The following is a 17,675-nucleotide window of genomic DNA, read 5'->3' on the forward strand; positions in this document are numbered from 1 at the left end:
AGAATTAGAATTATGACATTATGGCAATGGTTAAATCAATTAACAAAACATAAAGAAGACGAAGGGTGGGGGACTAAAGACTCAGCTGCGGAAAAAAACGCTCTGTTCCCACAGTATTTAAATGCAACAAGAATATTACTGATAAGATTGAAATGTAATTAAGGACATAATAAAAGAAAGAAAGAGAAAAGGAAAAGGGAGATGAAAGTAAAGTCAAATCACAAGTTTTATTATTAAATCAAACTGGGGAAAAAGTAGACAAAAATTAGTAAGTGGAAATGGAGATATCACAACAGGGCTACATTCCATTGACTACTGGTATTTCATTGTCCATTGGATAACTGAGAGACATCTGGGAGGGTAAAAACACTTTGATGTACTTCACCAAGCATCCCTATTTCTCTATCACCTGCCCCCATGTCTGCCCAGATAACACTAGAGAGAAGCCTTCTTCGCATTCTCACTCCTTCACCATTACCTGCCGCAGGTTGCGTGTCACTTTAACATCATGCCAAGCGTTGTCATTGAATTTGCCATTGACAGGCTCCACAATGGCCTCGAAGGCCCCGGACCCCAGGTTAATGACCAAGGAGACCGCACCGTCTTTCAGAGCCAGGTTGACGTAATCAGCTGACTTGCCCGTGTGGAGGATGAGCCCATTACGCTGCCACGTCTTGAAGGAGAGGGTGATCTCATCGCTGCTGCTCTGAATGGGGTTCTGGGACAGGTCATAGCAAAGGTACTCTGAGCCACGGAAGGTGGCCACATTTTCATCTCTCGCTGAAAAAGAAGAAACAGAAAGAGAGCTAGTTAGTATTTTCCTTGCTAAGAACAGAATTAAAATCATTATTAAACTACTCAAAAATCTCATGGTTTTCTTAATGTTCTTCTGTTGTTCCTGTGGACTGTGTTGTCTCTGTTGTAGCGTGGCTACCAACAGACTCAATAGTAGGATCCTCAATCCCTGTTAAAATCAATATATTAGCTCCACTTCCATTGCAGACAGCACTGATTCCATGGAAGACATTCGAAGGTAGCACAATAATGGCCAGAAGAAGGTAAGTGTTAAGACTTACAATTGTGCTACAAATGAATTTACATTTTTATCAGAAGCATGAGGGAATGACACAAAATCTCCTGTGTGTACAATACACTAGGGCATGACCAGCAAACTCATTTCCTCTGTTGACTGGAGGCAACATTTGAACTGCAGAGAGGAAACTAGGGTTCCCACATTTCTAATTGCTGGTAACCAGATCCCCAAGGCCCTGCCCCTGCTCCACCTCTTTCCCAAAGGCCCCATCCACATCACTCACTCTTCTCCCCTCCTCCTCCCATCACTCACTGGATCGTTTCCACCTTCTCCCACCCCAGCTGGGCTCCCTCTGCTCCAGGACTTGGACGGGAGCTGCTGCATACAGACAAGGAGCCTGCCTGCATGTAGGAGGCAGCCCCAACTGGAGCAGGTTAGTGATCCGGAGTGTCCCCTCACCCCACAGTAACTGGACTTTTGGTGTCCAGTCAGTACATCTGACCGGACACTGCCAGGTCCCCTTTTCAACCGGACTTTCCAGTTGAAAACCAGGCACTCGGCAACTGTAAATGGCACCTGGACACAGAAGCCAAAACCTGGACTGTCCAGGTAAAACCTGGATGGATAGCAACCCTAGAGGACACGCCAACATATAAATCCAACATGCAACTTGGATGCCTTTTTCACACCACCAATTCCCTGTCTCCTGCAGTCCCTCAGAAATGTCTTTTTCTTCTTCTTTTAATCATCTAGCAGAATTGAATATGGAGGAAGATTTGTGCTTTAAAAAAATATAAAAGCTGAAGTGAGCTTGTATTAGGTGGTTTCACATGGATAATTAACTGGTTTTGACAAACTGTTCTTTAGCCATTAGGGTTTTTTCACTGACTGATAACTAAGAATCAATTTTCTTGAAAGATTTCTTGCTGGTTTTCATCCATCAGTAACGCAGCCAAATCCAGTGATGTTCCTGCGCAGCACAGAACTATGCTCAGATGTGCCTGGAGAGTCAGCCACACAACTTGACTCAGGCGTAGGGGGGCAATACAAAATGTTGTGAAGCTTGCAAAAAGGCTGAGAGTGAGTAGCACATTGTAAACAGGGTATTCAGGGCATCCACATTCCATGGCTCCTCACGTTATCAGTACAGGGGCATCTTGTTGAATCCCACCCACAAATGGAAGGCTGAATGTGAAATTACTGGTTGGTACAATCAAATTGCAGTCACTCCCATTTCTCTTGCATTAGGCAGGAGTCCATCCTATTGCCACACTGTCACGTTAGTAGCACTTCTCTGCTTCATTTTGTCTCACTTAGTCCAAGCAAAGATTCACCAGAACCCCTTAATAAGAGACCGAAGGAAAGGGAAGTTACTTAATGTATTGTAATTAGAGTTCTTCTAGATGTGTGGTTCTTATCTACATTCCACTGTGGGGTGTGCATGCACTCCACGCACCTGAGACTGGAGAATTCCTACGAGCAGTGTCTGTGGGTCTGGGGCTGCACCCCTGCTCTCCTCATGCTTCACACCAAAAGTATAAGGATGGGGCGGACTGACTGTCTCTCCCCTTCCTTCTCTACCACAAATCCTGTCATGGTCCGAAGCAGAGGGGAAGGAGGGCAAGTAGTGAAATACAGATAGGAACAACACATCTTGAAGAATTCCAGTTACAATAAGGTAACTAATTTCCCTTTCTTCAAGTGCTGGTCGCTATTTGTATTCCACTGTGGGTGTTTGATGAGCAGTATTTAGAGAGGCGGATAGTGCAAGGTGGTATAGCTGCTTGCAGAACTGCTGTCCCAAGGGATGCATCAGTGGCGGAGATGTAAAGCCTCACCAATGTGTGGATGGAGCTCCACGTAGCTGCCCTGCAAATGTCAAGCAGTGGTACCTCTGGAAGCGATGTTACTCAGGATGCTTGTGCCCTTGTGGAGTGAGCCTTTACCCCATGTGGGGAAGAAAGCTGTGTGAACTGATAATAGAGTAGAATAAGCTAGAGATCCGCTTAGGGTATGATTCCACTGCAATATAAGACCCACAGCACAGCCACAGCTGGCCCAAGTCAGCTGACTCAGGCTCACAGGGCTTGGGCTGTGGGGCTAATAATTGTAGTATAGTCGTTTGGGCTCAGGCTGGAGCCCGGGCACTGAGACGCAGGGTTTCAGAGCCTGGGCTCCAGCCCAAACCTCAACATCTACACTGCAATGTTAAGGCCAGCAGCCTGACCCCCACAAACCCAAGTCATCTGACCCAGGCTCTGAGACTTGGTGCCACAGGTCTTTTACTGCAGTGTAGATGTGCCCTTAGAGATACAGCTTGTCTTCATATTCATTCTGCTACGACAACACACAGTCTAGGTGACTTCCTGATCTGTTTCATTCTCTGATGGGAGAATGCCAATGCTTGTCACACACTGAGGGAATGAAGTCTTCGCTCCTCACCTGAGGCCCAAGGCTTCAGGAAAAACACAGGAAAGTGAATGGACTGGTTCATGTGAAATTCTAAAACTATCTTAGGAATGAATTTTGAGTGTAATCATAGTGAGACTTTATCCTTATAGGATATTGTGTACATTGGATCATTTACTAAGGCCCTAAGTTCACATACCCTTCAGGCTGAGGTGACAGCAGTGAGGAAGGTGACTTTCATTGACAGGTGAGACATGGAACCCATAGCTAGCAGTTCAAAGCTTGCCTTATCTTAATGGTGAGAAGACAGTCCAACATATTTCCACTGTCTCTAGAGAGAGATGTTTTTGCTGGGCCCAGACAGAGAAATGTTTCCACTTGGCTAGGTGACATTTTCTGGTGGAGACTTTTCTATTATTTTTAAGACTGATTTGCACAGCCTCAGAGCAGGAACATTCTAGGCTTGACACCCATCCAAATACCAAGCCATGAGATGAAGAGCATTGCGGTTGGGATGCTTGACCCTGCTGTTTTTCTGGATCAAGAGATCCAGAAAGGTCCAAATGCTAATAGATGGATGGGATAACACTGGTAGGAGGCTTGGAAACCAGAACTGTTGGGCCATCTGGGGACAATGAGGATGACTTGTGCTCTGTCTAGTTGACTCTTCCGTAGAACGGGCAGTAATTACCAGGATGGGAGGGAACAGAGAGTGCCCCTCCCTGCTTTATTCTATAAAAATGGCATTTATGTTGTTTGACATTATCAGGACATGCTGGGATTGTATGAATGGTAGGAATGCTTTGCAAGCTTCTCCTACTGCTCTCAGTTCCAGAAGATTGATGTGTATTCTCTCTTCACGAGGAGTCCAAGTGTTTGCGCTATGTAATCATCCATGTGGGCTCTTCAACCTATCAGGGAGATAGATGTCTGTAATTATTGTCTCGTCAGGTGTGAAAGAGAACTCCCATGCACACACAACAAGGGTCTCTCCACCATGCCAGAGAGGTCGTCACCTCAGAGGGAATTGTCACTATGGTATTCATGCTGTGCTTGCTCAGTGCATATACTGTTCAGAACCAAGCTTGCAGGTAAAGGAGATGGAGTTTTGTGAATGGCACCACATAAGTACATGGTGTCATATACCCCAGAAGAGTAAGGAATAGCCAAACTCACTAATGAGAATTGTGTGTAATTTCATCTATCAGAGTGTCCACGGTGTGGACACTCCTATAAATTTATGGACTGTGTTGCAGTCAGGGTAGGCTTCTCCACATTTATGCAGATTCCAGGGATGCTAAAAGGTGAAGCAACGATGAAGTTGATGTTAAGGCTTCGAGGCAAAACCTGCCAGTCAGAAGCCAGTAGTCCAAGTACAGAAAGATGGTGGAGCTGGTTTGTCTGAGCTAGGAACATTTCTCTGAAGACTCTGGGAGCTATAACTAACCCAAAATGGGAGCACCCTGTATTAATAGTGTTGGGAGTCCACCACAAATCTGAGGAATCATTTGTGAGGGGGTGAATATCCACATGAAAGTGGAAGTCTTTCATATTGAGAGCTGTGAACCATGTGCCTTTGTCTAGGAATGGTATTATTGATGCCTATGTAACCATACAAAATTGCAACATGTGAATAAAAATACTGACATGGGTTGAGAAGGTGTCTCCAGTCTCCTTTCTTCTCAGGGCAAGGAAATATTTTGAACAGGAGCCTTTTCCACAATGTTGGAGGGGTACCTGCTGTATTGCTCCCCATTGGAGAAGAGACTATACCTCCTGAAGGTGGATTCTCTCATAAGAGATGTTCCTGAAAAGGGGAAGGGGTTTTTGAAGAAGGTAGACAGAGAAACTTGACGGCATAGCTGGAATGGATGACATCCAACACTCACTTGTCTGTTGGTATCGCCTCTGTGTGCCCAAGTCTGATTCCAGGAGATTCTCGATCCCCTGTCTGGGCTGAATTCCCTGGGTGGAAGTGAATCTGGTTCCACAGGAATATCTGACTCTTCCAAAGATGAAAAGGTTGGATCCAGGTCCACCAGCAGTGCTGACGGTTCCTTTGAGAGGAAATGTAGCTAATAGTCAGGACAAAGGATGGACTTTTTTCCAGAGTCCTATATTTCCACAGGCATTTATCTCTTTCCCTGGTGAGGATCAGTCCCGATAACAAAGTAAATTGTGGGTCCGGAAGGACAAAGATATCGTCCGAACTGGTATAATTCACCAGCACCTTTGAAGGTTGTATCTTTTCACCTGTACCATTGGACTAGGTGTAGACAGTGGTTCTTTACAGGGCCAGGATGGTACTGACAGTGAATGTGATTTTCTATGGTACTGAATATTCCCTGTCCTTCAGGTCCTGATGCTTCATTTAGGTGGCACCGCAATCAGTGTTGAGATTGATACAGAGGCTGTTACCAAAGGAGTTTTGCTCTATGAGTCTTTTGAACTTGCTCATGTGGCTTTGGATGGCCTAAACCTTTATGGCTTGGGCATGAAGTCTCCCACCTCTTAGAAAGTCTAGGAGAGGATCTGTTTTTGTGTTTGTGAGCGTGCCTTTTACTCTCATGAGGATGCTCAACCAAAGAGTCCTTCTCTCTGCCCCTCTCCACTCCAGAGTCAGGCATAGTACTAGGAGATGAACTCCTTGCTGACTCTGATCAATGTACAGGGAGCTCTCCCCAGCTGGTTGTGACTGGGGCCTGCCATGTTCTGCAGGAAAAAGAATGGCAGATACACAGAGTGGAGCTATGAGTTTCTCTCAGGCAGTGCTGCTTGTTGTCGCTGACCCAAATGGAACAGGGACAGAAGACACAGTTTTTGAAGCCTGGTATTCTGAGTATAATCTAAGTCCCACACCAGGAGGCCAGGAGGGTTCACCGGGGTGGGGATTCTCTCACTAACTATCTGTAGCTATCAAAACACTAACAACAAAAAACTAAGAATAATATACAACTTTGAATATTTACAGGAAAAAGAGAAAGGAAAAGCTCCATACACTAGAGGATTCCATCTCAGGTCATGTGGCGGTAAGAAGGAACTGGAGAGACGGTTGGTCAGCGCTCCACCTCCTACCCCTTATACCCTCAGTGCCGAGCATGAGGAGAGTAGGGGCACAGGTGCAGTCCGACGGACGCTACTCACAAGAATTCTCCAGTCTCAGACACATGGACTGCATGTATACCCCAGAGTGGAACACAGATATGGACCAACACTCGAAGGAGAAAAAAGTATTTCCTGTGACAACTACCCTTGAGAAATAATCATGTGGTGATGTTTGTGTCCTCAGGTAATGAAGCAGCAGCATCATGTTATCAATGGACCCACAACGTCATCAAGCGATAGCACTGCAGTGTGAGGTCTGAAATACAACCTAGACCCTTTAATAGCCTTGCAAGAGGGGCTCATAGGATGGACCCATAAAAATCTGAGCTCTCTCTGGGAGTGCCAAGGAAGGTAGCAACTAATGTCTATTTGTACGTGAGAGCATTTGTGTGTGTACATAAGCATGTCTGAGAGTAGGTCACACACCTACATTTACACAGAACCAAGGAATATCCATGTTTATGTTAATAGACAGCCATCCCAGCTGTAGAGGACTGACATTGATTGCACTGCTGAAGTAGTCAGAGCCAAGAGCTTAACGTTCTCTACTATGGTAATTTCTCTGCCTAGTCACTTCTGATCTGAAGGAAGGAAATGTGTTACAATCAAGTCAGACACACGCTCTATATACCTGCAGGTAATTCTGATCAAATAGCTAGCGTCTGAGGTCAGGAGTCAAATGCAATCATTATGACTAAGTCATTTCCCCACAGCCACAGATTTGTGAAGCGTTGAATACACATTTAATGGCCTTTTTCTGGGAAGGGGGGGTGGTGATTGTTAGCTCAACATAAGGCATATTAATAGGTCTCACTTCCAGTCTCCTGGTCACTTAGACAGAATGCTGCTGGCCATCAGTGCAAGGGATAAGGAAAAGGGTATATTAAAAATCTGAACAGTAATTTAAGGTATCAACTGCAGATCCATCAAAATGGGGCGGAGAAAATCCAGGAAGATGTTTCACTTACACTCCCTATTTGTACAGATGGTTTTGATATATGAAGCTTTCAATCCATACTCTATGCACAGAGTCATTCATCTGGTATTTTCTGCTCTGAAACTAGTTCAAACAAGCATGGGCATTTGAGTTTATTTTTGTTTTTTATTTGTTTTTAGTTTGTGTGTGGATCTTGGATCCTGATTCCAAATTGAGTGTAGAATTTGGGTATGAATCATCCCAAACTAAGATCCCGTTAGTGATCCCACCCTAAAATTTACAGGATGGTCAAGATTACACCAGTCTGCCCTGTGTCTCACAAGGAGAGCTCAAAAGGCAATTTATTCTCTGCACCATTTTGAAGGGGAAGCACATTCTAACCATAGTGTCATGATTTACAGTGGGAAGGGCCCTAAATTCATTCCAGGCATCACAATATTACCCTACTGCATGGGCACATAGTCACGTGACATTAGTAGGAACTGGGAATGGTAAGTCATTACTTGTAGCAGTGTCCTCTACACTGTACAACACAAAGGAAGGCATAGACCTTGCCCCATGGGCTTTCCATAAAGAATTCAGACAAAAATGCACCAGGAGACTCCAAAATTGATGCTAATTTACAACCTGTTATTTATGACAATTATTTTTACAATTTAATCTGGCCCCAGTGGGACTCAGTGAAATGCTTTTGTAATGTTTTACTCAGCTCTGAACACCTGTCAGTCTAGGACCCAACATTAATGGTGAGACTCATCCACCAGTCAGAGCCTATTCTGTGCTAAACTTGGTTTTGCATGTGAGCTGCAGCTCTGATCTCACCAAGAAAAGCCTGTTTGCTAACCAAGAAAAGCGGAGGAGCCATTATGTTCCACCCAAAGAATGTTAGTCATTCCTTGCCCTTCTTTGTCATCTACTGTACACACTACCCTGCAAAGCTAGATGTCACTGCCTGTTAAAAGCCCACTCGTCCCTATCTGTTTTATGAAGATAACAACAATGAAGGTAAAGTCCTTTGAGATTGCTGGATAAAAAGTGCTAAGTAATTATTAATAATTCCCACTAGGCATTAGCCATTAATGCATCTTCAGTGGAAAACAAGGAATTTCCAAGCAATCTTTACAGAGGCAGGCTAATAGCTTTACTAGTCCCTAGCATTAGCTGGTTGGAATTTGACACAGCTCCAGGAAGCTGTCCAGAGTAGAGTGTGTGCTGGGTCTCTCTGTTCTGGTGGATTTTCCATTGTTTGAAAAGCATGGAGGATTGTGCTGTTATCTGTGTGAGATTTTGCATTGTTTCCCATTTGTGAAGAAACATTAAACTCCAAGCCTTTTAGATGGGGAGAGATGCTTTTGGCTGTTGGCTGGAGAGAGGCAAAGCTACAAAAGTCTGAAAAAATTGTGGGGGGTGTTTCATCACATCTGGCCATCCCCTCACCTAGCAATCAGTTCTGCCCCACCCCACAAAACAATCCTGTTGTCCCACTCCCTACATCAATTCTACCCCCATATTTGCTCTGCCCTAGTCCCCACCATCAGTTCTGCCTCTCCAGCCTCTTATCTGTTCTTCCCATGTTCCCTTTGCCCTGTCAATGTCACCAGCCTGGATATCTCATTGGTTGCCCCTTGGCATAAAAGTCTCTGTGCCTTCTACCATGATGCCCCTTACACTTGGAAGGGTGGGACACTGTTAGCCAAATAGGGCTCGTTTCCCCCCGGAGCTTACCTAATTACACCAAGGAGGCACGGAGAACAGGAAGACGAGTACCACACCCTTTATTGATCGGTCAGCTGAGCGGGTGCTCCTCTCGGCTAGTGCCAGAGAAAGAGACACACTGTACAAGCCCGGACGGGTCCTTTTATAACCAGTAACAAACAACTTAGCCTACGTTCGTTTACGTCATTTGGCTGACCTGTAGAACCTGTACATGTATCTGTTAGGGGATAATTGGGTACGCAGGATACATATATCATTTTGTGGGGGACACAAGATACATACAGCTGTTGAGGATACATTTGTCATTCTGAAGGGTACAGCTGTTGAGGATACATTTATCATGATAAGGGGAGACAGGGTACATCTATTGACCCTTTGTACTAAGTATCTTGGAGTAGGGTATGGAAAGGCAGCTGCATGCACTTGGGGAGCCAACATATACTTGGGGAGCCAAACAAAACTGATAAGCGAAATAGCTGACATAGGTAGAAACACGTCCTTTGTTCTATTGAGTTCTTCAAGCTTTCCAACAATACCCAGCAGTATTCACGGGAAGGGTGGGCACTTGCTGCTGATCTTCCTAGGAGTTGATGTTTAGATACCATGGTGATGGGAGTGGTATAAAAACCTTAAAAGACCCTTCCCCCTGACAGCCATAGCACAAGGGTCAATTCCCATCACAATCCTGGATAATTGTTTTTTCGATTTCTTTGGCTTTGCATTTCTCACAGCTTATCTTTTACTCTCCTCATCTGCATCATTCTAAAATGTGATGATTTAAATGATCAGATTTAACTCCAGAGAAACCCCTCAAGAGATGGGAGCATTCAGCAAAATGCAAAGCAAAATGGCACAAAGCATCCAGGGTGGGTAGATTTTTATTCCCATTGTGAAGCAGGACCAGGGGGAATAAGATATGGCAGAATTGTGAACATGGGATTCCAGAATCAGTTCTCCCAGCAGCCTCCCCATTGTGCAGGTATCTCTCTACCTAATGGTTGCTACGCAACCCATCAGCCCACCTGATGCATAGCATACAGTGCACAATTGTAAGATGCTCCTATGCTTGCTGAAAATGTGTGTGTGTGTATGTGTGAGACAGAGTGTGATATGACTATGTGTGTAAGTGTGTGACTGCACTCTTCATTTCCCAGCTGCCTATCTTCAATACTGCAACACTCCCTTGTAGAAAACAAAGGATGTATTGGGACACTGCTAGTAACAGTGGATAAAACTTCCTACAACCCCCCTACAATCAAAATCAGATAAAACAACATATCAAAGCAGACAACTCAGCACTAAGATAAAGTTAAAGCTCCACCTATTGATGGAGGTACTGCCTACATAAATCATTACAACCCATTGCTTGATTGCGCAAATTCAAATTATGCCTTTTATAGCCATGAAGTTACTCAGTTTCACCAAAGAGATGTACATTAGCAATCATGATTTTATTGTGACTCTGGCAATTTTGGGATGGGTTTTTACCTGCCTTGTGAAAACATGATGAAAACTGCCAACTCACAAAAGTTCCCCTTGTTCAAAATGGCCACCATCTCTTATTACAGTCAATGGGGCTGATTTCATCAAGATGGCCACCATTTCCCTACAGTCTATCTGCACATGGAAGTGAGGCAGTCATTAATAAAGATGGTTGCCACCTCCCACTGTCTTCAGTAAGGTTGAAGCCATTCCCACAGACAAAATGACTTCCACACTGTGGTTCAAGGGGCTAAAGAGGCCATGGGGACTAGAAGGAGCAGCAAAAACACGATAAAGGATCAATGGGAAGAGTGAGGGCACTGGGGGAGCAGGAGTCTAGTGGTTACAGGAGAATGGGGTGTGGGGAGAAGAGAGACTGAGAGGGGTATTAAACACCCTCAGAGGAGTTTGCTTTTCTTAGTTCATAGTTAGGATCGCTATCTGGATCCCAAGCCCCACACCACCACCATTCTCCTAGTTCAGCCTATTATAAAGATAAGGGAATCTGGAGCAGGAGTCAGATTCCAAATATCCCCCAACACAAATTGTTTGGACCTGGGTTTTTGATTTAGATGTAAGATCTCTAGTATTCATCTAATAAAATGGTGTATGCTAACCCTGGTAAAAAAAAAACCGGGCTGAAATTAAGAAAAGGAAAATGTAGGCTGAATATCTGGGAGCTCTGTGAGGGTGAAGCAGTGTCTTCCCAGTGGAAGCAGTGGGACCACCATTGTTTTGGACACTTACAACTAAAGTAGACAAAGCCCTGGAGAACTGCCTGTGGGGAGCCTGCACTGAGAGCACAGGCAGATGGAGGTGAAGATTTTCTTTGAGAATCACAGAGATGAGGAAAAGGATATTCCTAACTGAGGCCGATCAAAGAAGGGCTAGGAGGAAAGCATGTTCCTATTGGGCTCCCCTATGCTTGAAAAGCACAAGAAAAGGAGTGGAAGGACAGATGCAGACAGATAGCATTGAACTAGACACTCATGTACTTGTGATGGCATCAGTCTAACATAAGAACATCAGAGCGGCCATACTCGGTCAGACCAAAGGTCCATCTAGCCCAGTATCCTTTCTTCCGATAGTGGCCAATGCCGGGTACCCCAGAGGGAATTAACAGAACAGGTAATCATCAAGTGATCCATCCCCCTGTCGCCCATTCCCAGCTCCTGGCAAACAGTCTACCAGAAGGGGTCACTCTTGCTGTTGAGCAGAGAGCTTGTTGGGTGTCCTGGCAGTATGAAGTTTAAGTAGAAAATAAATTACATTAAGAGACTAATCACAATAATGACTCAACAATTATCCACAAAATGATCCTTTTACAAAGTATATTGTTGCATTTTAGGGTTCTAATAATGTTTCTTAAAATGCTAACCAGTTACATAGGGGACAGCAGGTGCTGTTGTGTGTGTCAGAGTGCACGTCAAGCATGTGTGTGTGTACCTGGCTATGCCATTGTGCAATTACACATCACTTACATCGGCCTTTTCATCTTCAAATGCTTTACAAGTCTTAATGATCAAAAGCCACTTGTAGGTCATTTTGTTATGGGTAGAATGTGTGCAAGGAGGCAGGTGTATGTAGTATATTTCCCTGTTTGTGACCACGTGTGTATCAATGTGCAGCGAGTACTAATGGAGGGTAAAGAGGGTGGGTTGATGTGTGTATCTCTATGCCAGCACGTAGGGGGCATTTGTGTGTTTGCCACTGTGTAGCAGTGTAAATATGTAAGTGTAAAGGAGTGGCTCCGGTTTGTAAGAAGTGTGTATAGGGAATATAGTTGTATAGTGTGTGTCTGTAGGGAGGCAGATATATAGGTCTGCGTGTGGGGGGGGCACATGTGTACAGAGGTTTGCCAATTTGTGTAATATGAGTGAGTACATGGAGGTATGTGCAGCAGCATGTGTAAATAGTGAAGAGCATGCAAAGGGAACATGTGAGAGTCTGTGGGTGTGAGAAAGACATGGGTTTATAGGGGAGTTGTATTTTGAGAAGCACATGCACATGCAGTATGTGTACATAGTATATGTCTGTATTAGGGGTAACCATTCATGTATAGGGGGTACACATACATGGAGAGTTGTGTACAAGCATGCATTACATACGTACGTGTGCATAGAGGGAGTACATGTGTATGCAGCGTGTGCAAGTGAAGGGGTGCATATGTGTATGCAGTGAGAGCACGTGAAGGGGTGCATATGCATGCAGCGAGAGCATGTTTTTCTATGAGGTGGAGTGCAGGGGGGTACATGCCTGTTTCTATGGGGTGTGTGTGTGGTACAGCATGTGTCTGTGTTTCTATGGTGTATGTCTTCAGAAGCATGGATGTCAGCATGTTCTTGCACATGCTCCCTTCATATCCTGGGCTGTTTCTCCCCCTGCTTGTCATTTTTTTCCTGCAGCAGAGCAGACTCCACGTCTATAGGGAGGGAGCTTAATGATTCAAATCCAATCTCCCAAGCGTCTTATCAGCCACTGACAGGCCTGCTTCTGACAGCTGACCTTTCCCACCGCATGCCACCAAAAAACCCAGACACCACAAACAATTAACGCAATGCCCAAAAGGGAGGAAGGAGGGCTCCAGGCTATCACAGGAGAGCACAGTGGAATGGAGGGAGAGAGGGCACAGTACACAGGGGAATGACACACAGTGGCCACGGGGGTTCAGTTTTACCCAGATCTTTTTTCTCTGTTACACCCTTGTGGCTTGATCGTAGTGAAGCTATGTGTAAAATAAGGGTCGTGGAGAAAGGGGAAGAGCCCCATGATGTGGAAAAGAACATTAATTCCATGCATGCAAACCTTACACACAACCACCCAGCCTCTGTGCTGCAGAAGGCAGCTCGAAGGAACAAAGAGCCTTGCAAGAAAATGAAAGAGAATATAGAGCTGCAGAGGCTGAGATAGCATCCCACATGTTTTCCTAAGACATCGCCACTGTTGTGGAATCAGGTCCTAGCAGTTATTGGAAACAAGCATTTTTGTGGGGGAGGGATAGCTCAGTGGTTTGAGCATTGGCCTGCTAAACCCAGGGTTGTGAATTCAATCCTTAAGGGGCCATTTAGGGACTGGTCCCGCTTTGAGCAGTGGGTTGGACTAGATGATCTCCTGAGGTCCCTTCCAACTCTATGATCAATTAAAGACTAAGTCTAAGTGCCATTTCCCCCCATTAATATCCTTTATAGTAGTAACAGCTATCAAACAACCACTTCCAAAGCGTAAAGACAAATTGACCCATCGCTGACTGAGCAAGAGGCTTAATTCCCTTGGGAGAGATGAGCCTCTGCAGGATGAAGAAGTGGAGAGTATGTTGTCCACCGAGTTAGTTGCCAGACTGGGAGTCAGGATATCTGAATTTTGTTCCTACCTCTACTGTCAGCTTGCTGTGAAACCTTGAACAGATCAGTTAGCCCTACATTTTCAGAAGTGTCCATGCACTGCCTAACTGGAGATACTCTGGGCTTGATTTTCTTTAGTTTTGAGCACCTTCACTGAAGTCAGTTTGAAGTGAATTGTAGCTGAATGCACTCAACATCTCTGGAAATCAGGCCCAGTGTGTCTCAACTGAAAACGTGAGGCACCCAGACTTAATGGACAGGTTTGAAAAATGTGAGCATTAACCTCTTTGGGCCCATCTGTATATGGGGATAATGTTACCCACCATTATAAAGTGCTTTAGTATCTACAGATGAAAAACACTGAGTATTGTTATTGTTATATTCAGGAAATGCAAAAGGCAGAGAAGAGGAAATGAGAACCAATCACTACTGCAGGATGTGGAAATATTGTATTTGCTCTGGAAATGCTGGATCTACCCTAGGTCAGCTTTAATACAGCTCTACTAGCCCTTAAATGTAACGTACAACACCCAGCCTTTTAGAATTCCACTCTCCCAAGATAAGTAATTTCATTAAATTTTTGTGATGGATGAATAAAATATGATTAGTTCTTTTAATTACCATGATCCTCATGTAAGGGGAGGTGAGTTTTGTATAATACTATTATTAATGATAATTATTTGTATCATGGTAGCATCCAGCTGAGAGCAGGGTCCCATTGTGCTAGGCTGTGTATACACATGCAGTGGGAGACAGTTCCTGCCTTGCAGAAAATTGTGAAAAGTGCTTAAGTCTCATTCAAGTTCAATGTGGTTTAGGCACCTAAGTCATTTAGGTGCTTTTGCAAATTTTATCCATAATCTAGACAAGACCGAAAAAGAGTAGAGGAAATAAAATAGTATCATCACCCCCATCTTATAAATGAGGAACTAATGGGACAGATTGAATGACTTTCCCAAGGTCACACAAATGTTCCTGATGATGATGTAAGGATGTTCTACTCAATGATACCCTGGGATTTTTCTGTAAAGGTGAATTTCAGGTGGACTCTGGGAGTGAGCTTGAAAAGGGAAGAACACTCAATTCTCAGGCGCTGCAGTGGGAGCTCCAGTTGCTCAGCTGCTCCCCCTAGGCACTCCAGAGGAAAAAGGAGGTGCTGTATCTTATAAAACAGAAGGGCTGGGAGCTGCTCCTGGGTGTGATCAATACTGCCAAATCATCTTTGGTGCTTACCGGCCAAATGCATAATACTTGAGAGCAAGGCATGCTCTGAAGGGTATGTCTTATAGGACAAATTTTTTGAAAATTATGGGGGGGCGTGTTCTTGAGGGGTGGTAATAAAATATACAATTGAAAAGCTATCCTTCCCCTACTAACTCCATGGTTTTCATGCCCTGTCCCAACACACATGCCCTTGGCAGCAGCTCCCATGCAGCCCCTGCCCTCAAATATGCACCACATGAAACTGATTCAAACAGGCATAAAGAAAACACCTGGAAGGGGGAGGGGGTGAGGAGTCATTGATAACATTCCCAGCATCTTTGCTATACCCAATACCAGTAATTCAGTTTTATTTCAGAAAATTGCTGTGAAAGTAAATGTAGACCTGGTGAAAGGTGCCAAGAATAGCACTGTTGTTTCCAAAGTTCTGTATTTATCCAACAAATGGGTACAGCATGAGCACGTGCAACACCAGATCCCCCTCAGATTTCCCTCCACTTCACCCATGGCTTAACCCTGACGCAGAAGGACCCTGCTCTGGAGTGAGAGGGGCATTCAGACTCTGTGCCACTTAACAGTCTTGGCAAAGAGGCCAAGGATTGAGATACCAAGAGGACCAATGCGTATTTACTAGTGTGAACATTCGCCCCACCAGGAATAGAAGAGACACAATGTGGAGAAAATACAGCTTGGCAGCTGAACGCTGGTAAATATCAATTTGATCTAAGAAAAGAAAAGTAAGGGAACAAACTCCATAGGTAACTAGCACTTCACAGCCATGCTATGGCTAGATAGTACAAACACAGGAGGAGTGAGCAAAGAACTGAGATCCTCCTACTCATAAAGCCCAAATTCTCACTACTTGAACTAGAAGAGACTGTCCAGTGCCTGTTAACAGAACATGGCTTAGCCCAGGCTAAAACAGCCATCTATAAAACCAGGGAGAGGAGGTTGGCTGATGGGGTCTCCTGTGACTGTGGGGCCTATTTCTGATCCTCTGTCCGTTCACACATCCGGGCAGAGTTCCTCTGGGCGGCGTCCGTTGGCTCCCTGGACCTCTTCGAGGAGCAGTGGGCGCTGTCCGGGGTTCTCTGCTCAGTGTCCCCGTCAGGTTCCCTTTGGTTGACCCTTTGACCTCACTCCCGTCCTTGTTATCTCATTAGTTGTCCCCCAGAATTATTTGGTTTCCAGGCCCTGTGGATCCTCCCCTTAGGCTGGGGGGAGGGTCCTTTAGCAGGGTCACTTCCTGGTTCCCAATAGGAACAGAACATGGCTTATGAAACAACAGATCATATTCAGTTCAGTAGAGAACAGTGGTAACATAGAAGACCATTAATTATGATAAGGATATAAAACCTATTTCAATAAATCAATAATAATCCAAAGTGCATCTTCCAGTACATATATAAAATACCCAACTGTGCTGCCATTGGAGGTGTTAATGAAACATAGCATTTTATTTTATTTTACACAGGTGAGGTCCATCCTTAATTCACCTGGATGTCTAGAAGCTACAAGAATGATATCCACTGCCACTGGGCAATGCCCTAGAGCTGCTCTAATTATTCATTGCTAACAATTTATTCCATACATTTAGCCTTTTTTTCCACCACTTGTGAATCATGCATTGACTGGATCACAACTTTTTCTTCAATATTCAAAACCATTTGACAAGCCATTTTTACCGGCATCTTGGAGCTCTGGATTGTTCGCAAACTGTTCAGAGTGAGTGTTCCGTCAATTATCTGCTGTCTAGAATTCATTGGTCATTCTCTGTGACTAGTCACCTCTGGTCACAGGGCATAATTTCTGTTCCCTGAATGGCAGAAGTAAGCTTTATAAACTATTTCCACCTCTCAAAACAAACATGGTTTTGTCACAAAATTAATTTCATTTCTTGACTAAATGACAGGCCTGGAATACTCTTCCTGTGAACATCCCCACAAAGGCCTTGCTACACACAAACTTGCACCAGTTTAATTACATTGGTGTTTTTAAAACTGTAAATGCATTTAACATTACTTGTTTCAATGCAGTTTCATTCTGTAAGCCAGGTGTAAATCTAATTAAGCGTATCCACACAGTGATTTTGCACTGTTTTAAGTTAACTGTTTTTAAAACAGATTTTAGTTAAATCAATGCAACTGTTTGTGTAGACAAGGTCAAACAAAATCCACTCACCCACACCTTCACAAGCAGTCAATAACAAAGGGGTACAAAAATGACAAATCAAAACCGAGTCTCTAATTCGGCAAGCTGTTTGCCAACAAGTTTTCCTGTTGTTTATATAGTATCAACATAAAAGGAAATCCGAGCCCACATTCTATATGATGCAGACTGCATGGAATTTGGGAGCAACAGAAACCTAGGAGAAGCAAGCCACAGGCAAATCCAGGGTGCTTCCCATTATAACAATACAAGGACAGCCACG

At 44.3% G+C, this 17,675-nt stretch overlaps 1 protein-coding gene across 47 annotated transcripts in view; it reads right to left on the minus strand.

Annotated features, from left to right (window-relative positions):
• The window catches only part of NRXN3 (neurexin 3), a 1,517,918-nt gene that overhangs the window by 1,068,644 nt on the left and 431,599 nt on the right, over positions 1–17,675 (minus strand). For all 47 annotated transcript variants that reach the window (XM_045016752.1, XM_045016791.1, XM_045016790.1 and 44 more), the window contains one exon: positions 479–780. In XM_045016752.1, coding sequence (XP_044872687.1) covers positions 479–780 — 302 coding nt within the window. The remainder of the gene's footprint in view (positions 1–478; positions 781–17,675) is intronic.

This window comes from Mauremys mutica, chromosome 4 (assembly GCF_020497125.1).
Source record: "Mauremys mutica isolate MM-2020 ecotype Southern chromosome 4, ASM2049712v1, whole genome shotgun sequence".
In the NCBI taxonomy this organism is placed as follows: Eukaryota; Metazoa; Chordata; order Testudines; family Geoemydidae; genus Mauremys; species Mauremys mutica.